The sequence below is a fragment of the Lonchura striata genome, chromosome 3 (genome assembly GCF_050655825.1).
Source record: "Lonchura striata isolate lonStrDom1 chromosome 3, ASM5065582v1, whole genome shotgun sequence".
Lineage (NCBI taxonomy): Eukaryota > Metazoa > Chordata > Aves > Passeriformes > Estrildidae > Lonchura > Lonchura striata.
Window position 1 is genome coordinate 32,469,969 of NC_140705.1, and position 24,526 is coordinate 32,494,494.

At 39.3% G+C, this 24,526-nt stretch overlaps 1 protein-coding gene across 6 annotated transcripts; it reads right to left on the reverse strand.

Moving 5' to 3' along the window:
* Positions 1–936: 936 nt before the first annotated feature.
* On the reverse strand, positions 937–24,526 carry HMGN3 (high mobility group nucleosomal binding domain 3). 6 transcript variants are annotated; one of them, XR_014953648.1, is made up of 7 exons: positions 24,188–24,526; positions 9,884–9,934; positions 5,886–5,915; positions 5,198–5,245; positions 2,758–2,871; positions 1,509–2,248; positions 937–1,097 (listed from the first exon to the last, which is right to left on the reverse strand). XR_014953648.1 is itself a non-coding variant. In XM_021541597.3 (6 exons), exons 1-6 carry the CDS (start codon positions 24,509–24,511, stop codon positions 2,210–2,212), a joined length of 606 nt encoding a protein of 201 aa, XP_021397272.2. In that variant the 5' UTR covers positions 24,512–24,526; the 3' UTR covers positions 937–2,209. The 6 variants fall into 6 exon arrangements, 4 of the variants coding, with proteins under 4 accessions (XP_021397272.2, XP_085430901.1, XP_085430902.1 ...); XR_014953647.1 differs by lacking the exons at positions 937–1,097; positions 24,188–24,526 and adding exons at positions 4,685–4,770; positions 23,636–24,074 and having other exon boundaries at positions 1,755–2,248; positions 2,799–2,868; XM_021541597.3 differs by having other exon boundaries at positions 937–2,248.

Here is a 24,526-nt window from a genome sequence, read left to right on the forward strand (position 1 = left end):
AATTTGACACATATAGGTAAGCATGACATTTGCAAAGCACTTTTGAAAAATCAGAAATGTTAAGTGAATCAGCAGGGTAGTGTGTTTCACTGCACTTTAGCCAAGTGGATCTTTTGTTAAGTGCTTCCAGTGGAATTCTGGCACTGTGCTGAATCTCCTAATCCAGTTGGGACAACAAAAGAATTTAATGCCAAAATTACTAGGTCAATATATTGTGCAATTTGTTTAAGGACCCAACTTTACCCACCTTTTAACCATTTATTAAAATAGATCTCCTTAAGTAAGCCTGTCCAGAGAAGTGTCTTCTGATGCTCATGCCTAAATTAAAGTCTAAGTTAAAAGGGTCATTTCAAGAGCTTTGAGTGTCTAGATAGGATTAGGCAACTAATCTCCTGGTGATCCACACAAAATGATCAGAGTATATATACACACACAGAGGAACAAGAAACTCATAAATTGAAAAAAATGCTTACAAATAGCACTTTGATGATTCTGAGAAAGAGTTCAGATGGTTCAACTTCCCAAAACCATAATTTCTAACAGACTTTCAACAGGGTCCATCAGAAAGCAAATCAGAAGTAGTGTGCAGGATTACAAAATATCTATCACTGGGTAACAGTAAGGACTTCCATTCTACAGTTTCTGTTATAGCCCTCTGCCTTCCATCACCAAAAGCAGAGCATTGATTTAAATTTTCTAACAAAACTAAGTTCATGCTGCAGAGAACAGCCTCCTCTTCTGTGGGTGTAGCAAGCCTATCATAAAAGTGTAAGTGACATTTATATCAATGCAGGTCTTAACTCCTATTCTAGCTAGCAGAGAGAGTCTTGGCAATCAAGCTTCAATTTTCAAGTGTAGATATGCTTGGCTTCTTTTTGGTTTTAATTTAAAAAGGCAACTAGAGAGTTCTTCCCAAAGAATAAATAGAACGCTAGATCAGGCAACAATCATTTATTTATTGACTCAAACAAGCAAAAGGTATCCTCAGACATAATGGCTACCACTTGAGCAATACAAATCAATGCTACTGAAGAACAGGGAACATCTTTTCTTTCACCCCTCCCATCCCAGAAGTAACAATAGAAACACCAGGACCCCTAGAGAAAAGAGAAGGAGAAAAATCATAAAAGGTGCTTAGAATGAGCTGCAGAGTTGGAACATGGACACTAAAAATTCATTAGCTAATCTACTACATCACCACAATCACCTCAAAACCAACTTTCATTGTTCCACTTCCACCAGGTACCAAGTATATAGCACTGTTTAACAGCAATTTCAATGTATTAACAACTGTCCTCAGCTGAAGAACAGTATTTACTACTTAAATTTGAGGCTACAGATAGAAAGGAAGGTTTCCATAGACTACGGTGCACATTAATGAAAAGAGAGTGGGGAGAAACAAAGCTACTTTTAAATTACTGTACGTCTCTATCAATCAAGCAATTTGTTCTGTACTGATAGCTCACTGAAGACACAATATCCTGTCAGAGTATGGCAACTCTACTCACCCTGTGACAGTGTATCTGATGAATGTATCTATGAAGAATTTATCTTTAAGTCCCCTAAATTGTAGGCCACTGAAAATCCCAGTTTGCTGCTCCTGTGTGGATGGTTTTTAATCAGACATCAGAAAAAAAAAAAGCAAACAAACACACCACATGCAAAACAACTCATACTAAATCCTGTAGTCTGCCTTGTAGCAGTCAAAGATGTGAGTACGTCATTCCTCAGATTTAGAGAAAACATTAGGAGTCTTTAGTTTTGCAGGCAAGGAGACCTTTTATTTTAATCCATTAAAAGAACCCAAAATAGTCAGCAGGTGGCCACATCTATCCATGTTTCATTAAAATCACATAAAACCTAAGTACAAAAGCACCACTGATTATTGCTCTAGAAAAACTGCATGAAAAATTCAAATACACACAGTAAAAACATCACCATATGCACAAGACAATTTCTTAAAGCAAGTGTATGGAATGCTGATCCAATTTTACACATACCTTGCAATATTAAGTTGATATTTATATTACTTGGCAACAATGGGAATTTCTAAAAGCACTGTTATGAGAAGGGAAATGTTCATATACAGTTTAATATGTCAACTATCATAGTCCTAAAAAAATTAGCATTTACAAAATACTTGATAAAAATATCTTTTAAAAGTTGTCCAAGAGGTACATAAAATCAACCCAAAATTTTCATGGTTATTTCATTCATTCTTGTCACCTACAGATTCAGTTTTCTGAGCCTGTAGAGAAAAAAAAGAAAGAAATTCAATTACTATAGTGAAATGCTATTAGGTACCTAAATACCCAAGCTATCCTTCTTCCTTAGATTTCTTACTTGCAACAGCTCCAAACCTGTGTCCACAGGACATCTATACAAGCGGAACAGTTCCAGTCACACACTTTTCTCAACTCATCGGTCCCAGCTTTTCAAAAGCAATACAAGCCTTACCTGTCAGCTTCCATCCTTCACACTGAAAAGCACCACACTACCACCTGTTCCTATTCACTGCACACATGCTGAATGCTCTACCGCACCCTTAACTTTCACTGTTTCAATCTGCCCTTTTACTGACAGTGTGCTGGGTGGGGCACCTCTGGATGTTGAAACACTAACAGTTGAGCGAGATGCGAATCTGCAATAACATTATGGGCAATAAAAAGAAACATTATGAACATGCTAACAATGTCTGAAAGGCTGAATAATTAAGAAACACTGATTCAATCAGCAGGAGGTATGTGTGCAAAGTACCTCTTCAGCTTTATTGTCACCATTTTCAGATGGTGTAGTACCTTCCTTTGCAGCTTCTTGCTTTTCATCCTTCTTCCCTTTAGCACCTTTGCTGGCCTTTGTTCCAGGTTCCTTCTGACAGAAGATTAAAAACATGGCCATAGACGTTGTATGAGTAGCCAGAACGCTGCATTTTTATCAAAACAACTTTCACATGAACTAAACAGCAAGTCTTGGCAAGCTCCATGTACTGGAGCTGAAACAGAACACCATCTAAAGGCTACCTGGAAATCGTAAACCCACATAAATTACACAGAGACTCAACATTTCTAGAAAATAGTGGTGTCTACTTATTTCGTTTTTCTGCTAATTTTTTCAGGGATACAAAACCCTGCTGGACTACTCTGGCAGAGCTGTCCTATGAGGTATATACAGGATATGTGTGTGAACAAACACAATTACAGTGTATTGAAAGCTTATTCAGCCAAACACAAACACCACACTGTTTGTGTAGTTACAGCACTACACTTTCAACTAATATAAAATATTAAATTAGATTTTAAAAATTAAGGGGTTTTATTGGCTGTCCTTCTGTTACTTTGATAACATCTGTGATGGTCATTCCATGTCAATGAAAGAACCGGCCGACACACTAGGGAGGCAAACTGATAAAAGTCCATCTGCAGCAACACAAAGCAAAAACTTTACCAAAAGGAACTATTCTAACAGCCACAATTTAATTTTGAGATTTGCTCTTAATTTCTATGTTGAAGTCTACTATTTTTTATAAATACTTTCTCTATGTACTTATTTATGTTTGTGATCTAAAGGTTAGCAGAGACAAAGCTTAAATATTTAAAGTGCAATGGGATAAAATTTAAATGCATTTACTATTTTACTTTAGTTTTTAAAGTAGTTCAGATAAACACTGGATATCTTTCATGCAATCATTTGCTCCAAATTCTCCATGCAAATGGCAAATAGTAGCTGTGAACAGGGAAATTAATGTCTGCCTTTCTTCATTTATTACCCTTCCACACTGATCCCCATACAGGAGTAGGACAGTGAGGAGATAGCACCAGTAATCCCAGTTCCAGGGCAGCCTGAATTACTCTTTCCACCCCTCAGCTTCAATGTTACATAGCAGCTTAATTTGGAAGCTTACAGTTAGTATTAACATAGTTATAACTCTTCACCTACGAAAGAACAAACTACAAGTTGATTTAACAAATTCATAACACGCAAGCTTTTAACAATAAAAATTATCTCAAATCTGTACCATCATTCATTGTTTACTAGCAAGTTCAGAGTATACACTTGCTGTTTTCTGTTGAGGAGACCAAGATTAATATATTCCTTAAAATGCGATCCAATTAGGGTTTGGGAAAAAAAGATTACTGTATTACAAAGTTATTTACAGTAATATTATAAAGGATTTGAGTCACCCAAAATAAGCTTCAAATGTCTCTCACACAACTTAGACTTGGTCCATGACACCAAGCTCATCTCACAGGTATGTGAAGCTACAGAAAGCTATCACATTCTCTTCTTTATTAATGCTCTTTTTAAGAGGGGAGCAGGATGGAGTCAGCAAGACTGTACTGGTAATTTTATATGATAAATCACACAGTGTTTAAAGTCAGTTTTACTTTCACGTGTGGACTTTGTATCATGGCACTTGCACCAATTTAGATGATAATAAAACTACTTGAAAAATGGAAGTGTGAGAAGTGCTAGACTCAGTGTCCAGCATGGGAGTTTTTTTTCCTAATAAAGCAATTGCTCTTATTCAACATTCCCCATAGGCACAAATAAATCTACAGTTTCTGAAGTACATGATTTATATGCAAAAATCCTGAAAAGGTATTCAAACACTAATAAGATTTTAATTTGACTGTAACTGGCCCAGAAAACCCAAACCATTCAATTTAAATATATTTAATTTCACCTTTAATTATAATTGTGCATTCTCAGCAGCAGCCAGGCTTCAAGAACAGATAAGAGTTTCTCAGTACAAAATGAAGTACTGCACCTCTAGACAAGGAAACAGAATGATACAGAGTAATCTCAAATGCTTTTGTAGAAATTGCTAGGTCTCAGGAAGAGTTTACTAAACCAAGCCTGTACTTTTCAGGAAAGGTGTAGTAAAGGTAAAAATTCTTCTTAAACTAGCAATTCACTACAAACTAACATGGTCTGCATATCAAATAGGCAAGACATTTTCTTTGGGCCAGTAATGAGGCCAGGAAGGGGTGGAACAGAAAGAAAAGAATGATCTAATTTGCCGTTTTTTTCCAGGGAGGGGGGCAGGGAGCTGCAGAGAGGGCAGGGAAGCCCATGCCTCAAAAAAAAAAAAAAAAAAAAAAAAAAGCTGTGAATTGAACTGTTTGCAACATAAAGAAGGAGTATACTTGCTTATTATTGGCTAAAATGATGGTAACTAAAAAGGAAGAGTATTTACCTTTGTTGTTTTCCTTGGTTTGGGTTCAGGTTTTGGTGGGGCAGGTTTCTATAAAACATTTCCAGTTGCACAACATGTTAGACATAACACCAGAAGCCAGCCTCTTCCACACCCTGCTTCCCCCCCTACCCTACACCTTTCCTTACTTCCTGCTCAATAGTATGCATGTAGAAAAAGTCTGAAAAACCTTACTGCACAAATGCACCTCATCTCTGTACACACCTGTTTGCATTAGTTCACTCATCTAGAAGTGAAAGTAATTTGGGGTCACTCTACAAGTAAAACACGGAGATTAGTAGTGACTATTAAAAAAACCCCATCAGCTATATTCGAACAGAGAAGAGGAACTAAAACCAAGTGCTAGCAATGGCATCAAATGAAGTCCTTGAAACACAGCTCCTTCTCATTTCCAGAGAAGCAGTTGCATTTCCACAACTGACTTCAGCCTGCAAAATGAAATAAAGTCAATACTGCACCTAACAGACAGTTTTGCACTGAAGTGGGGAAATGTATCTTTTGTCAGAAAAACCTGAAACCAAGAAAACAAAGACAACTTCATTGCTAGAGTTCTTAAATACCCCTCAGCAAGAATAAAAATTGAATCAAGCAAAATGTAAAATACTTGTTTGGTCTGAGAAACCATATGTGCTTAGAAAAGAATATACCAGGAGGTACTATACATACTTACAGCTGACAGTCTTGCTGATCGTCTTGTGGGCTACAGGAAAAAAAAAAAAAAAAAAAAATTTACAGCTTACAGGAAAAAGTATCCAAAGCAACATAGTCATTTCATACAACATATCTATCAAAATATGTGGTTATGGCCAAAGACAATTCACACCTTGGACAATCAAAATTTTGAAGGGACAGAGTGATGTGAAAGTTAGAAATAAAAGTTGTTCAGGAATCTATACTGATGCCTTCTTGGGACTACCGAAAAACAGAAGTCAAACAAAAGTAAGGGAATAAAAAGCCTCTATATTTATTGAAGGCCTTCAGGTACATTTCGGGTAGACAAAGCCCTCCCAGGGGCTACACCTAAAATGGATGACAGGTCAGGGGTTTTCATTCTTTTATAGGTCTGGTCCTTTTGCATATTGGGGGTTAATCTTCCAATTACAGCTTCAGGTAATGAAGAAATTTACTTCAAGTTTGCTCCTTCCGAACTCCTGTTTACATTTCTCTGGGTCTGAGACAGTAAGGTGTCCTTGATTTCCAGGCCTTAGAGAGGAATTGTTTTGTCTGACCAAAATGGGAAAGTAGTAACTAACACCATATATGGAGTTTAGGATTATACACTAAAGAATTGCAGGATTACAAATATATGAAATATATAAAAGCTACAATTCTAAGGCATCAAAATCTCCACACAGTTAAATATTCCCCCCGACCCCCTTTTTACAACTACTTCTGAGTCCCTTCCTGTGAAAGGTTCACAAATCCAGTAAGCTTGACTGACTACCTGTGTGTGCAAAGGACTGAACCTTTTTCATACACACTTAGCATGGTGTTTTAGAACCTAGCAGATGTTACTTGTAATAGTGGGCACAAATCCCATCTGATTAACAGCTGAATAAAGCTAACATCCTTCTCTAGAGGATATCAGAGTGCTAAAATTTCAAAACATGAAACTAAGTCCTTCCACTTCCTCAGTCCTCCGCACACTTGCTCTGAGAGTCCAGGTGTGCAAAGACAGCTGCAGGATGAGAAAGAGAAATTATTTCTTCTATTTAAACACAAATCTCAAAAGGAAAGACTTGAACCAGAGATTCTACTTCTCTCCAGCTTTCTTTATCACTTCAACATACTTTCCCTATTAGATTTTATTTCATCCTGCTTTTTGTCATAAACGTATTACTGCAGCCTTTAAAATACTCGTTAGCTCATTCACAATATTTTTTTTTATTAATTAAAACAGATTCACTCAGCTACACAGCATGGTTAATAAACTGAGCTGAAGTCTACTCATAAAACTAGAATTACACCTGTGGCCAAAATAAAGGGAAAACTAAACTGCAACAAATATCCAACAAAACTTGGCTTAAAAAGAGAATGAAGAATACTTCTAATTACATATTAAGCATTTAAGTTGAGCTGAAAAAACATGGCTCGGCACATCCTGCAACAGGAAAAAGCTCTTGTTAATATCTGAAGAATGCTGTAATTTGTGTTCATTGGAGCTATTCAAGAATTCTTAGTGGAAAGCAGTAGTGAATAGTTCAAATCTGCATCCAGCAAAATAGAAGTAAAAAAAATACCTAAAGATATTTTCAGCTATGAAATATTTATGCATTATTAACAGCAAAAAGGTAAACCTCTCTTTTCTTGGCAATTTAGCATATCAACCACTTAAGAAGCAGCCTACCATTATTTTACAACAGGATAAACAAAACATTTCAGTTGGTCAGGTAATCAAAGAACCCCTAACTCAAGGTATCATCTTTTACAAATCTGCTTTCTTAACCAATTATTTCTATCCCTTTAACATTTAGGAACTGAAATGCTTTGCTAGCATCTACTTTTTAAAGGACAGTATGTTGATTTAGATAAGTTATAATTCTCTCCCCTACCTCCTATTCCATAACTTGTTTGCCATAAGAAAGTCAGCATAAATCGTAAGGTCTTCAAAAATGCTTGACAGCTAAATAAATTTAATTCTCATTTTTGTGTTATCTGATTATAAGGAGGGAACTAGAGCTACGTCAGCAAAGGTCACATTTTCATGTGCTTTGGGAACCTTTGTCCCTCCCGAACAGCTGCACTAGCCAAGAAATTAGCAGCTCATCCAAGAGTCTGGCACTGGCCCGCTAGCAAACGTCTATGGAAAGTCCATGAAAAGGAGCGGACAGAACAAGTCTGTGCACTCTCCCACTGCACCAGCTTCTGGCAATCTGAAGTTGCCAACTTTCCACCCTGGATATCATATACACATCAGGTGTTTAAATAGCCCCCAATGATTATTTTCTAGACAAATCTGTTTAATAACACAATATTCATTTACACTTCCAGTTTCCGTAACATCCCATGTCAATGAGTTCCATAATTGGATTATGCACTGTGTGGAAAACAAAAAGCAAAATGTTCCCCCTCTCCTGTCTCTCCTTTTAACTTCTTGCCTCTTACTTCCATTAGAGTCCTCTTGTTTACAGCTTTCATGAAGATTAATTCCCTAACTGCCTTTGTGTTACTAATTATTTTATCACAGGTCCATTATATAAAAGATGAAGAATCCTAGAAAAACTGTAGTTTGTTTTTTTAGTTTAGGTTGCTTACCCTTTTTTAAAGCTGCTGTACATCCTCTATTTGTCCCACTGTACTTGGTATCCTTTTAATTCTATCATGGCATCTATCAGGAGACTTCTTTTAGTACTCCCTTATCTGAGAGCACAAAAATTACTCTTGGGGTACACTGATGCTTATTCTGTCCTCTGGCATTTTTTCTTATGTTTTAGTTACTTTCTGTTTAGAACTACTGACATTTTCTAGAAACTATTCGCTGCAATTTTACAATCTCTTCCCTGATTAGCAGCTTCGTGATCACCACTGGGTCTTCCTCTCCCCATATTTTCATTTGCATTTCTCCATATTGAATTTCTTTTGATATTTTATCACTTGGTTATCTGTCAATGAAATTACAGTCTTCTCAGCCTCTCTCACTACTCTGACAATTTTTGTAAACTTCAGCAACTTTGTAAATTCTTTAGTACCTTTTCACCTAGATATCATTAACAAATATATTCAGCAGCAAAAGCCCCCCAAAAAAATCCAATACTCCACTGAGAATCTCCTCCTTTATGAAAGTTAACTTTCAATCCTTCATTCTCTTCTCATAAGATTATATGTTAGAAATTCTTAGAAAGATCTTCAATGCTAGCTAGTTTCTTTAAGATACTGCTTGGGGAAACTTATGAAAAAGTGCTCTTTACATGCAAGTAAACTATAGAGCACGCCATTTTTTTACTTGCTATTTTCCTAATCAAATATGTTCCAAGATTTACAAAGAGAGCAATTAAATGTTCCCCCATTCTTCTCAAGGTCTTGGTTTAAGTTTGTCTGCCACAAAAGAAGGCAACCTAAGAAAACAAATTCTCATAATTCTATACCTGTTTTTTTAAATTCACATTAAGGGCTGTGAAAAACAAACAAGCGAACTTTATTGTAGATACCAAGATATCACCAGCTGTCTTCTCTAACAGAATGTACTGTGTCCTTTAAACAAATTCAGTCAAAGAAAACACACAAATGTGTCAGCTGCTCCAGTTTAGAGTCTAGTATCTTAATTCAAGACACCCTCCCATCAGTCACTTAAGCTAAGAATAGTTTTGAAGTAGACTGGCTGAGGTGTGTGCATTAACCCTCTTCTGCCAACCCACTAGAGACAGAGTAACAGTTCCAGGCAGTAACACACAACACTATTACCACAAGATCTACCAGAGTTTGTCTATGAAAGCCCAAAAACTTTCCCAAATTTATTTGGTGGACTAGTAAGTTGTATAAATCCTCAGTGCACCAAGACGAAATCAAGCCAGATAGGGTACAAATGTGGTTTACTGTCTTTATTCCCACTGAAAACATCTCACCAGAAGTGCCAGACAAATGCATAACCACCTGATATACATGACTGCCAATCTCCAATTAAATAATTGCATGCCAAAACAAATGAAATATATATATATATATACTTGCCTCTTGTTTAGTTACTTTTGCTGCATCCTTGCCTTCAGCACCCTCTGGAGACTGAAACAAAATATTAAATCAGTGTTTTTATTACAGACTTAAAAGCGTGCAGACAACAGCAAAACAAAGATTATGGTGAAGACTAACTGCTCTTTCATTTGCAACAACTTAAAGCAGCCTGACAAATCCATTTTTGTATGTACAAGCAGCATTGTACTCAAATCAGTCTCTTTATCAAAATCAACAGAGGACTGAGCACCAGGTACATACATATCCTATCACTCACCACTCCTCAGAGTCCCTGTAGCCCATTAACTAAAGCATCCACAGGCTCCAGTGGAAGCTCCACCTCATCAGCTGTTGATAGCACAACAGTAGGAACTGAAAATCTGAGGTTTGCTCTATGATGGCTTTTGAGATCCCCAAGAAATTTTACACATTTTTTCCCTAACGTGAATTTAACCTGTTACATGATGCAGTGAGATGGAACAAAAAAACCACAGCATTACTGAAATGAATGATTTCTTTACCTCCTTTACGCATTTTACTCTCAGCCTCACCCAGCTGGAAGTTTTAAAAGTATCCTTACATCATATCTCACCTCCTCCATCAGAAGAGCATAAATCAGTAAAATACTGAGATATTGACAGGAAAGCTTGGGACAAACATGCATCTTTCTCAAGAACAAAGTATCAACTTGAATGTTGTAAAATTAATCTTGCGTAGGTACTAGAAAAAGGTTGGTTAAATTAAAGAAGGCGGGGCAGGTAAAAATCAAGCATCTCTTTTGTTTACAGCTCAAGATGTGTAACTTCACATTTTGCAAACATTTGTGTTTCTAGGTAGGAGCAAGCAATTCCCAGATAAAGAGTGAGCAGCAGCAGTTAGAGGAGAACTACAAGAATGCATATTTCAAAAAGGCATTTTACAGGCAGCTGAGAAGGCAATTTGGTTGTTGTTTCATTTTACAATCAGTAAGGAAGCAGGCTAGTTTTCTTTTCCCTTTTCTTTCCATTTCAACCTTAATTCAAACTTCCTTGCAGATTCTGACACAAGATGTCTCAGAGCTGCGCTTTGGAGCAGAGAAAATGACCGGCTCGTTTGCAGCAGTTGACCAGTGCCTTCTCCTGGCATTGGGCTCTAACATACTTAGAGAAAGACATCCCCCCACCAGGGAATAAAACGTGGCTTTGTTACTGTGCACTCTCCCGACAGAAAGGAAGCATGCCACAAAAGCAGCTGCTTTTAAAAAAAAGCCGAGGACTGATCATGTAAGTAGCTTGAAAACAGCAGGAAGTTAAGCAGCATCGCACAGCGTAGAGCAACTCAGAATAGCAACAGGCAGGCATCCAAAATGGAGCCTGACTGTTCCCTATGCAACTACAGCCTCACCAGTCACCTGCAGGATCGTTTCAGGTTTGCATTCCTAAAAGTCTTTCAGTTTGATTACCAAGGATTACTACAGCTTGCTATTATAACGCTGGGAGCATCAGAAGTCAGAAAGGAAATAACAACAAGCTATTCCATTATTCCTGTCAGTAACAAAGTCATGTGTCCTACAACTTTCCTCTTCGACTCATAATACAGGATATGCTCTGGGTATAGCTTTTCTGTTGTCCATGAGTTCATAAGATGTTTCTCCTATATGAATTTTCTCAATTCTAACAAACTCATACTGCACCCTTTCTCCGAGAGGGAACCCAAATAGCATCCTTCCTTCCTGGGCAGGACCTACTTATATGGAAGTTCTCTGAGATTTTACCACTTTTTTCTAGCAGTGGTCAAGACACTTTAGATTTACAGGGCTAGGGACAGAAAGATGGCATGATCCATTTCCTTTGGAAGCCAAGTTAAAAAACTCTTCATAAGCTAAAGGAAGTTGACTGACATGCCACAATCAGGCTGTTTGACCCTGCTTCACTTTTAGGAATCATAGAGCTTTGAGAGAGGGCCAGATTATGCCAAGATGGCATTGTCACATGCCAATAGCCTTGCAGGAATTGCACAAGAACTAATTCTCCGTCTGCAGTACTGCAGTTAACACACAGTAATTCACCCCATTCTCTTTAACATTTACAAAAGAGGAGTCTCCCACATTTCTGATAGACAGAGCAGTCTGATTTTAGATGCCAATACTACTGCTAGAGAACAGATTAAATAAACTGCTCATGAGGCTAGCCACAAGGGGAAAAAATCATATTAAGATACTTTTAATGCAACCACAACCTCTGTATACTAACTATTGTGATATATTACACAACATACTTCAATTAAGTTAGATAATTCATTAGTCCAGCATTCCCTCTTAAGTTAGAAAATCCAACAGCAATTCTGAAGGCCGCATAACTTTTCTCCATGGAGGGACATGAAGAATAATAGTGATTTCTGAGGTGTGAATAAGCAGCAAGGGGTTCTGACATGCTCTCATTTCCATTTCTGACCCACTCCCTCCTCTCTGCAATCACTGCAAGTCCAGGCCTTTGGCGGCTGGGCTCATCCTCCCAGCCTTGGCTCCCTACTACGCTGGCAGAGCTGCGTGGGAGGCCATGTCATGAGTAAAGCAATTGATCCAGCTGAAAAATAGCCTGCTGCTTAAACAAATCCATAAATATTATAATATATAGACAAATTATAAATATATAGTCTTCCCCGCTCCAGCAGAATCATTTTACTGCACAGCTGCACAAACAATTGAGTCAGTACAACAGACAAGAATGCAGTGGCACGGGGCAGCTGCCAGGCAGCCTGGGACTCCATCTACTCTGTGTATGTATTGCAGCTAATAGAAACACCAAAAAATATATATATGTCAGATATGGCTACAATGTATTTGTTAAAAGAGGAACAGGAACTTAATTTCCCCTCTGTGAGTTTTGATGAGTCCCAGCTGATGCGGTTCTTCATACCAATTTTTGCAATACTTTCTCCTCTTCCCCAGGGAAAAGAGAGATTTATACACAAATGGATTTGTGCCAAGCATAGCTCCCAAAGAACTTGGCATGCCACAAGCAGAGACTGTCTGCACTCCTATCTGGAGTCACAGGACTTTTATGTAGATACCACCAAAACCTTAAAGCCTTTGCCCTTAACTCTTCCCCCATTTTTTGTTCTAGTGACAAAGTACTGAAGAACCTGTGGTTTCAAAGTGTGCTAAGTAACCCCTCCCCTTGGCACATTTTTCCTCATGACCTAATGCAATGGCTCACCATACTTCGCATGACAACCCGGCCACATTAAAATGCACCCTGGATACTGCACCGTACATCGTAACGCAGGAGCAGGAATACCCACACTACGTGTTTTGTGCTGCAAAATCCAAGACCAATACAAGCACTGAACCACTTGACAAAGGCAACACTCCAGCCTCAGTAATTCTTCAGCTGTACTCCATCATACGTCTGTATTATATTTATAAAGTAGTCCCTATAGGCCTGCTGTGTGTGATACTGTATGGATGCCTACAAGAGACAAAACATAGAAAAGCAAATAAGGACACAGACAGCAGTGATTTTTTTCCCTCGTGGAGGTACACACAAGGAAGGAAGATGACTGGCTATCTCTAAATATGCTTTTGACATTTGAAATAGCAAGTTTTAGGTTCAGATGACCACACATTGTGTCACATCTCAATTAGCACTAAATATTGGCAATAAGATTGCAACTTAAGCTGTAGCTAAGCTTTGCAAGACCTGTCACAGCTGCATAACTTTCAAACTAGAAGACTGTCTATTAGCACTTGGCTTTTTTTTTTCCACTTGCTTTTACCCCAGCTATTTTTAAGAACAATCTAGAAAGTTATTTTGAGTGGATTGGAAAAAACAAAAGAATATTAATAGATTTGGAGAATGCTAAAAAACCCCTGAAGGAATATTAACACTGAGCTTATTTGTATACACAGGTCTTTCAGCAGCTGTGAAGTATACGTAACAAGAACCACCAAAGCAATACTGCAGTATCTACAAAGCCAACATCATTACAGAATTGTTAGGTTGAAAAGAGAAAACTAGACAACTGTTTTAAGTAAATATTAATTAGAAAATACAGGTCAAATTCCTGTTTTTACTGTTCTTAAGGCAAGGCTACTTAGTACAGATGCACCACAAAAGAAACATAAAGCTTCATTTTTTTACACCAAAACCCTGAAATATAAGCAGTATATCATGAGAGTACAGTAACCCAAAGCAGTGAAGCCACTGATGTCTTTTGAGTGATCCAAAGACATGCATTTGAAATTGCAATGTCCACCTTCTGGATTAGTATTTTGTTTGCACTATTATGAATGGATTTTTTATAAAGAAGTACATTAAAAAGCCTGGAAAATGAGAATACAAGTAAGTAAGAAGTAACAGTCAGTAGAAGGTCGGTATAAAATTAAATAGATGGTTCATTCTCTGAAGGATTTTATTACAAGCCGAAATTCAACACCTTGGCTCTGATGGGAGAGAAATTAGTCCCCTCATACCTCCATGAAAACAAAACAAACAAAAAAAGCAGATGCAAATTTCATTCTAACTGCCACATTAAGAAGTTAGAAATTAGAAAGGCAGAAAGCTTTAACTGTCCTAGCACATGAGCATTGTGAATAGCATTTCTTCCCTTCTTTGCAAGCTGTTTGGTTCAGCAACATCTTGATATGCTGCCTGCAAGGGGATTTGCCCATAGATTTCCTGGCTCACTCTTGCAGCTGCAGTTTCCATGATGTAATGCTTTTGGTCATTCCTCCTACAATTCTTTTTCACCAACCAAAATAAGGTAAAAACTTGAAAAAATAAAAAAGGCACATTGCAAGAGGAGCAGATGTATCAAGTATGAAGTATTTTTCAGGGTTTATTGCATTCTTTCCCTAAATTTTTTCTACCCTTCATTTACTTTTAATTATGTATTAGACTAAATTTAATGCCATGAATGTTTCCCCATACATGCTATATCTTCTAATTATTTATCCTCAGAGCAGCTCTGAATTTCGAGCTAGTTCATAAATGTAATTAAAATGCTATTTATTTCTTGGTTTAGATTAATGAAGACTACATGTTCACTAATTTAACACCAACCAACTCCTGCAATACCCTTCTAACTATTGTTTCCTCATTTAGCTCCTCCAGCATGTTGTCATTAACCTTTGTTTGCAACTAGTTCTTTGATCTGTTTTCAGTGGATAGAACAGTGCTCACTGCCAAGCCAATGTAAATTAGCTTTGCAAGAAAAATTAATTCCCCCTAATAAATGCTTTAAGAAACCAGGTAGTCTTCATACAACACAGCTTCGTTTCTTTTTCCTACCAAAAGTCTGATCCTGGATGAGGAAAAAACTATGCATGCTGCTACGCAAAAAAGAAAAACAATAAACAACTCTGCCAGAACCACAAGGGAAGTACAGCATAAAACCGTTCAGCGGCAGGCTGGATTTTTTAAATACTTATCCAAAATTATATCTGTCTTGCTCTCTTCCAAGAAATGAGGTTGGGTCTTCTTGTATATATATGTAAATAAATATTTTGCAAAAAAAACCCTTAAAACAAACAAAACCAACTACACAAAACCTCATTCTGCTTAACTATTTATTCTTTAAGTACTTAGTATTTTAATATTTTTGTTAATAGTTATTCCAACATTATAAAATATCATTTTTAGAATTTAAATCCCTCCATCTTACATTTATTAAGAGCAGAATACCTAATTTTCTAATTCTTTGGGGGAAAATGTCAAGATCATAAAGCTCTGAAAAGATGAATGGTACTTAAAGGTTTAAATTTAAAGAGAAGCATTAATATCCCTTGTATTAATATGCAAATGACATGTTAATTGGGAAAAATCAGGGGAAATACTTCCTGATCAAGGTTTCCACTCTTCCTTAAAGATTCAAGCCAAGCAGAGTGACTTCTTGACATGCAATGCATTTTCAAAGAATATGCAAGAAAATAAGAATACAAAAAGCCTGGCCATAAATAAAATCAGTAGGTGCAGAAAATGCATTTTATTAAATTCCTTAATTCTTAAGACAGGTGACTTCTATAAGCTTTATGATCTTCCAGACAAAACAGCAAATCAAGTTAGAACTGGGGTATTTCTAGATAACCAAAACCAGACAGAGTAAGTGCTTTTCCAGAAGAGGAAATTCCTTCATTGTAGATTGAGGTTTTGCTATTCCCACTGAATAGAGGGTCAAAGACTGACAAATATAATTGAAAATGCATTTCATTTTTGCAAAAATCATTTTGAAAATACATTGCATATTTGATAGGATATTTTTAAAAATCTCACAACTGGTTTGGCTTTTATTTTTCCTTCCAAGTTTCTCCTTCCTATAGTTTGTTTCCCCTATATATATATATCTTGAACATGACATCTACCTATGGCAAAATGAAAAAGAGCAGTTATTAGAGGCTTAGACTTAAAAAAAAAATATAGCATTTTAATTTAAAATTAGACAAGACAGTTCACTTTTCAGACAGTGAAGTAATCAGCTGCATTTTGAAAAATACAGATCAGTCATGGCAGCAGAGAGCACCGAACATTTGAAATTGTTCAGCTTCCCCTGAGCACCAGATGTGAAAATTCAGCTAGGTAGTGAGTAGATTCTTGTCTCCATATTTGCTTAACCATTTTACTGCCACCATAAAATAAAAAGGCAGATTCAAAAAAGATTATGGATGAAATCCAGTCCCTAATATTACTTCTCTAACTTTCAAAGCTGATGACAGTTCTGCAAGTGAGATGAAGCTGCTGAACTCATCCAAGTCTACATATAGAGGCAATTTTTAAAACCTTCAAGATTATGTTCCAAAATCTGTATTTAAATAGAACTGATCAGATTTGCAAAGTAAAACCACCACACAGTACATATGAAAAAAAATTGTATAAAAATAGAAATTACATTTAGATAATTATTTTCAATAACAACCGATTCCCTAAAATAGCCACCTCTGAACAAACAAAAATACTGTGAAGGACTGAAAAGAGGTGTTTAATTCCTCTTCTACCAGAGGACATTACAGTGACAAAACCCACAATAATCTAGAAAAATAAACTTTTTTGTTATTGTTTCAGCTAACTGGTGCTATAGAACATCAAACCTCTGAGATGATGATAGTAGGTACCAAAACCACAACTGGTACAAAGACTTAGATACACCCATCTCTCACATCCCAGTCATAATTACAGCTGTGGTTTAAAGCAGTATTGCTCTACTACAACAGTCCGAATGAAGAACTTCACAGGCAACCAAAATGCCGTTACAAGAGAAGAATAAATTAAAATATCTCCAAATGGGCACAGGTGGGATAAGGAAGAAATGATGCAACAGAGGTAAAGGATGATTTCCTTCTACAAACAGACCACTGATACATCTCAACTCTGCTTGAGAGGAGCAAAACGCTACAGAGGTAAAAAAGTCCTTAGATCTTCATTTTCAATAATGGAAGCTACTATTAACTCAGGTAGCATTAGGTCAATGGAGAAAGCTATGCGAGATGAGCAAATATACCAACAGTCCCTACAAAGCTGGGAGTGATGGGAACATACACAATTCTTTTCTGCAGACAGATTCCAACATTCATAGGGAACACAGCATTTTTTTATTTGCAGCTTTCACCATTACCAAGAACACCAACTCTTTACTATTGGAAGACAGGAGCTGTATCTCCAAAAACTGGTAACTTCCCAAGACACCAAGGGGGGTAAAAACCCACAAAATATAAACCAAGCCTGATGCCTCCTCCCTCTGGTGCTGCAAGGATACAATTTGAGCACTGAGCTGCTCTGATTATTCTAATGAATTAAAGAATACTCCTCTAGAAACTCTGAGTTAGGGACAATCAAATCAAAGATGAATGCCTGGCTGCTGCTAAGAATTCTGCCCTTCCCCACCTAATCATTGCTGCCAATTCCAGCTTAACTCTTTGTGTCATGGTATGGGAAAACAGATCAGCAGTCGGGTCTGCCCAAAAACTACCTCAAACAAATATGATATCCCACAGATTAAATCAGAATAAGGACAGGAATGGGCACCTGGAATTTCTGCTTCTGGTCTGTATATGCCAGCTTGAAATATCTGTTGAACTGCTGTTGAAACTGAAGTCCCACACTGCCAATTTTGCAGACGATAAAACTGGTATAAGACCTCACCTCTTTTTTGCATGCAGCCAGCTGCTCATTTCCAGCCTACTCCTTTCTAGTAGGTTACCACACATTCATTGTGCCACTGTGCACCACCTCTTAACTTAGATCAGGAAAATGACCCAGAATTTAAAAAAACTTCCAAATCGTGTTCAAACCTGTTCAGCAGACAAGCTTTAAGAGCCATGGGCTGAAAGGCAATTCTGGCACCTTTTTGGCTACTGGACCATGGGATAAAACTCAATGCTAGCTTAGTGCAGTAAAGAATGGGAAGTAGATGGTGGCCAGGATGATCATACCAAATGCTAATTTCCAAGAAAAATCTCTTGATTTACACTCTAGGCAAAAGACAATGTTACAATCCTGTCAAGAAAAATTCAACTTAATGCAACTTCTCTAAAGGAGAACACCTTGGAACACACCATTCCTATACACAGTTATTGTTTGGGTATAAAACAGTAGAGAAAGTGAAGTTTTCCAAGTAGTACAGAAAAAAAGCAATCTTAAACTAAATAACACATAGGTATATTCTACTTACATATATAACTACATTCCATTTACACACAAGGCTTTTTTATTTTTTAACTTAACAATACTGATACTCCAGCACACAAAAGAACATTGCCCATATCTAGTGTTGAACAACCATATATAGAAAGATTATATGCACCTAGCTGATTTTGAAATCGATGATTTAAAAATAGTTGATAACTTACAAAGATTGTACTACTATGCTTTAATGTGCCCAAGAAGCATGAAGAGTAATTTTAAATTGACAATTAAGTGAAAACCTTGGAATTTTTAGGTTGCCCATTCATTAAGTCCAATTGTTTTTTAGTGTAGTCTAAGAAGAAAATTTATATACATCGCCATCAACTGCTAATAAATGAGTCAGATCTTTACAGACTGGTATAAAATTATCAGAAATGTTTTAGATCATTAAATCCTTGGTCAATGATCTTTTTATCTCCATACCTGAATAACAATAACAATAATAACAATAGCTAAGATTACATAATTAGCTCTAAGTTAAAGAGTCTCTAATATAAAACTTCAACAATTATTTGCTGCATGTATTTAATAGCCCCGTAAAATTCATTTACTGCAACGTGGCATTGCTCAAGCATGTTTTTTCTCCACTGCCACTGAACACTCCTACACTGCTTTGTATCCAAGCATTTCATGTGCAGATAAAAAGTTTTTGATCTTTTCTGCTTAATTTTTCTATTAAAGATGTAGATCCTTTGAGTCAGTCTGGTCAACTGACTTTGTTGGCCTTGTTGAAGTAGGCCAACTAGGCAGTTTTCAGTTCCTTTTAAACACCTCAAGGTTTAAAATTCTGCAATAGTTACAAATCCAGTACAATTTCTAAAATTCTTAATGGCAAAACATCTGTCTCCCTTCTACTACAAGGCTCCTGCAATCTTTAAGATGCTCAGGCACATCTGTTCTGTTTGTCTTGCTTGAATTTAAAGAGCATCTATGCATAGCAATCATTTTACCTGTCCCTGCAAGGCATGCTGAAGGTAGAAGTCCACCTGAGGACTCCACTGTCACATTAGACAGAAATTTGTCAAAGTCCGGGGCATGTCAGTGACAGATGCAAAGAAGGGCATCTTCTGCTGCTGCTTAGCCTGTTTTCCAGTAGTTACTGAATGGTCTAGGAGTGACTCACCAGAAAATGTGGGAAGAAAAACTACCTTTTTCAGAGCTCTGACTTTTGCTTTTAATTCTCATGGATTAGGAGAAAGAAGAAAGCAGTCAGAATGAAGGCTGAATGAGTCAAAGTAAAAATCTGGAGAAAGAAGTGGACAGAATAGGAGTGGGAAGAGGGCAGCAGCCAAGACATCTGGATCTGTACTGATTCCCTTTTCCTTTCTATTCTATAATCACCTACAAACTGTGAAACGAAATACAGAACCTCCCCCATTTCTATGTCTCACTGCTAACAGAGACTCCCTTGTGTTCTAGAATAAACTAAAGTGTGGCTTGGCTACAGAGAAAGAGCTTCCAGCCCCAGAGTTGGAACAATTTATTGGGAAGATGGAGGTCCCCACATCATCACTGGAGCTTCTTTCCTGTCAGATAGGTTCAAAATGAAGAGAACCTTTGAAAAAAATCTGCTGTGTTACATACAGTATATCACACTGATGCAGACTGAATCACAGCTTTAGTATCAAGACATGGAAAGGGATGTGAAATGGAGCAGAACAGAACTTGAGTGTACTTCATACTGCTGCACCATGAACACAAGCTCAGCTGCCACTATGCTTTGCCAAACCTAGACTTCATTCCACAGACCAAAGAGCAACAGCAAGATCATTCAGAGAAAAAGCAAAAAAAGAGCTGTCACCTGCAGGACCTCAGCTTCATTACTTAATTGTCTGATCACATACAAGTTGCTCTAGCAAAATTTTAGAGAACTGGTTACTATTGCAAGTACACAGCACAATGCAAGAAGACAAATTTGGCAAAGTAACAACAAACATGCCAGTCAAAAGTGCAGGAGGTGCTTATTAGTGAGAATAAAACGTCAGGACAGACATCTTAACCTGAGAATTCAAGATAAAGGGACCATTCCAACAACTAAGCAATTTATTTCTGTGTCTTATTTCCCCTATTGATGGATAAAAATGGTTGATATTCTCTTTGAATATTCATGACACTTTAGCAATAAAAACTTAAACACATAGAAGAATTTCACAAAGAGAACTCAGATTCATACAAAAAAGCACAAGGATAATTTAGCAGCTCTAGGTTAGTATCTGTAAGAACATGCATTTAACCCCAAAAGTTAGAAAATACATTTATTAGATACCTGGTTGGCAAAATAATCAGTTAGGGTCTCACAAAAAAACTGTGTGATCATGTAGCTAAATGTCCTATGACAGGACAACAATGTGGTCCCTTCTGACTTCTGCTAAAGAAGCAGCATTTTAAGCAAAATGCTCAGGGGTTTGTTTTTCAGCAGTAAATACAACCAACTACCTTTGACTTTAAAGCAGAACAGGAACCTGTCACAGATGGTCTCTAGTATATCTTCACAGCATCAACTGTACTGCAGAAACTACATTCCTGACTGTTGGTTATTTCCTGAGCCAGCAAATAACCAACTGAAATGGCTAATTAGACCACAATAATTTTTTTTATTTTCTCTGAAAAAATAACAATATTCAAAGATGGCAAATGATAAAAGAAGACATGACTAAGTGCAACTGAGTTGCACTTACTCCTCATATTTGATTCAACTCCAAGTGTTATCAAAACAACAAGTGAGATGCAGGTGGTATTGCACAGATTCAGATATGCAGATTAGAGAATAAGTTGGGTCATTTTGGAGTGCAATCCCAGCTAAATGACAGGCTCCCCATCCAATACTGGACAAGTCATCACCTGACCTATCCATGTCCGTGAGACATGATGTATATTCACAAGACAAGTGTCATTCATCTTGATGTCTGCTTATGCAATTGTATGTGACCATACCATGATCCTCCTCGTCATCAGGTACAGAATGGCTCTTCATCCTTTTATGGATAACATTGAGATATTTTTATTGGGGCTGTTTCAAGGTCAAGTAGTTTGTAAATATGACCCAAGAGCTAATTCCACAAAGACAAGTGAAAAGCAAAACACCCCAATCAATTTCAAGCCGTTTTATCTAGCAATGCCACAACAAGCATTCTGGTTTATCCCACACTGGCATGCCGTTCTTCTTAAGAAAGGCCATGTTCACACCACAACATGTTATTACAACAGATGAAGGGTACAGAAATCTGACAGAGGCAGTTCAGAGTTCAACCCCTTTTTGCTTTAGCACAATATTTAGCACCATCTCAACACAGAGTATGTTCCTCCTTTTCTCCGTGATCCTCAAGCGATGAGTAATGATACCCTGGTATCCTATGCCACAGCCCTCTAGAGAAGGGGAAGCAGCTTACACTTTTTTGTTCATAATATTCATAATGAACACAGGGCCAGGGACTTAGCAAGTGACTTGAGTTTACACAGAGATGAGAAACATTACAGATGAAAAGAAAAGCAAACAAAAAAGAACCAGGCAGATAACTACAGATACACAAAAATAGATACAGGTGGATTTAAGCCCTCTCTGCAATATTATTTATTTACCTACCCTTGTAACAGTGAAAATTTATTTTTATGTTTATTTAATTACAGAATTTTCCGTGTTAGAAAGAAGACTTTTTACAAGTTAGAAATTTTAAGAGAAGAACTGACTATTAGTTTTATGTGATGGTTTTGTCTCCATGTCAAAATTGGCTGGTGTAATTATTCAGTAACTGCTGCATCACCAACTTCTCACTCTGCAGACATTATTCTGGAATAAAACTGACTATTGTAAAAAACTATAATTACACTTTTCTTAAAAAGCAAAGCCATTAATCACACACTTTTCCTGGAACCAGTGCTTCCCAAAACCTACACTTTGAATATAATCTTTAAATGTAAACTTTTACCGATAGGATGCTAACCAAAATAAAACTTACTATGCTGTTAAAACTCATCTCCATTACTCTCATTCCATATACAACCTTTTTATTACTTATTTTAAATAACCTTCTAAAAATGAGACATTTTCTTATGGACTTACGACTGAAAGGTAGTTTCCCTTAAAAATATTTCACAACAGACCACAAAAACCTACAAGAGTATCTTTACCCTCACTGAGGACAGCCTGAAACACCTGTAGTGTAAGAATGCAGAAGAGCAAAGTAAACAGGGTAGGAAGTTCACAAGGTTTCAAAAGTTAGGGGGCGTCCTATGGACACAAGATCATTTTCTAATTTCTCCTGGCGACAAGCAAGAGCACTAAAAGCACAGAAGCACGTGAGGGTGCAACGACAGAGGAGCAAGTGGAAAAAAGGCCCATCATTCACAGACTTCAAGCCCAGTTATTCCAATCAACCCCACAGCTGTATCCATTTTCAGAACCAGAATCAGGCCCTCAATTACGAATTAAATAATTCAGTAGCATACTTGACAATTTCACATTTTGATACCTCCCATAAGGAATAAGCAAAGGACAAGCAAACACCAAGTTACCGGAAGGCATCATCTACCTGTAACTTTATTAAAACAGATTGGAGCCCCAGCCCAGAAACAGTGTATTAGGAGGTCACAGGTGACATTTGGGAAAACACAAATTGCCTTGCCTCGGTTGACCTAGTTAAAATTAAACGACTGCAGCTGTAATTTTTTTGTCATTGCATGCATTAGTGTCAAGTCTCCCGTTCCACTCTGTTAGCGCCCAGGAAGGCAGGCGGCAAGTTCTCGACGAGGATCTCCAGCGGCAGGGCCGCCCACCCCCGGGGCCCTGCGGGGGCGGAGGGGCCGCTGCCGGCTCCGGGCTCAGCCCGCCTTCCGCCAGCGCCGGAGCGCTTCCAGCGGGCACGGGAGGCACGGAAAATCCCCCACACCGCCGAGCCCGGCCGCTCAAGGGCCGCCCAAGTTTCTCTCTCTGGGGGAAGGCGGTCTCACCGCCGGCTCCCGCCCGAGGAGCCCGGGGAGCGGGACTCGGGGCCCCTCACGGCTCCCCCGGCGCGGCGGGGCCGCGGGCGCTCCCCCGGGAGGCGCCGCCCCCCGCCCCCGGGGCCCTGCCCGGATGGGCGCCGGAGTTGGTACATACGGGTCTGCCGCGGGAGGCGAGGAGAAGGGTGTAGTTTGTTTTAAACATGGCTTGCCTCTCCCCTCCTCCCTTCCACTCGGAGCCATCGCTCCGGCGCGGCGGGAGCCGGCCGCCCCGGGCGGGGGCTGCCTCCTCCCCGCCGCGGCGCCAGAGTTTGCGAGCAGGAAACTCCTCCCGCGGGGGCCAGGGGCGAAGCCGCAGCTGCTGCAGCGCTTCTCCCCGGCGGCGGAGAGGGAGGAGGAAGGTGGGGGCTGGAGTTGTGACAGCGACTTCGCCCCCCGGGGAGCGGGGCGACGCCGCCCCGCGCGGCACCGGGAAAGTAAACAGGCGGCGGGGAGCGGCGGGGCGGGTGCGAGGGGGCTTGCAACAGGCAGCTAAATGCCCGGGCTCGGGAGCCATCCGCGAACCCCAGCACGGAGCGGCGGCGGGAGAGCGGCTGGAGAGCGGCGGGCGCCCGTGGCCCCCGACGCGCGTTTCCGCCGCCGGCCGCCGCTCGGCCCCCCCGACCCCACCCGGGGAGGCAGGACCCGCCGCACACCCGGGGCGCCTCACCTTTCTCTTCGGCATAATGTCCCTGCTCCGGGCCGCCAAAGTAAAGCGACCGAAAGAAGCTCCGGCAGAAGCGCGGGATCCGCCCGGCGGTGGCGGCGGCAGCGGCGGCGACACCGGCGTGGCTGGCGCCCGCAGCTGTGCCCGCGCCCGGTGCCCGCCGCGCCGCCCCGCCGCCCCCGGCGCCCCGGCAGCCCCCGCCGCCAGCGCCCGCCTCGCCGACGGGGCGGGCGGAGCGGGGCGGCCGCGGCTCCCGATTGGCTCCCCCGCGACGCCGCGCCCCCCAACCCGGCGGCGGCCGCTAATCACGGGCCCGGGATTCTCCATCAGCCGTCGGGAAGG

What these genes read in the sequence shown, in the direction of transcription:
- HMGN3 (XM_085574776.1), bottom strand. Translation starts at nt 24,034, where the DNA reads ATGGCTCCCGAGCCCGGGCATTTAGCTGCCTGTTGCAAGCCCCCTCGC. An exon ending in TCGCCTCCCGCGGCAGACCC is followed by an intron (nt 9,935 to 23,635) that starts GTATGTACCAAC and finishes ATTTTGTTTCAG; the next exon opens with TCTCCAGAGGGTGCTGAAGG. An exon ending in GATCAGCAAGACTGTCAGCT is followed by an intron (nt 5,246 to 5,885) that starts GTAAGTATGTAT and finishes AATGTTTTATAG; the next exon opens with AAACCTGCCCCACCAAAACC.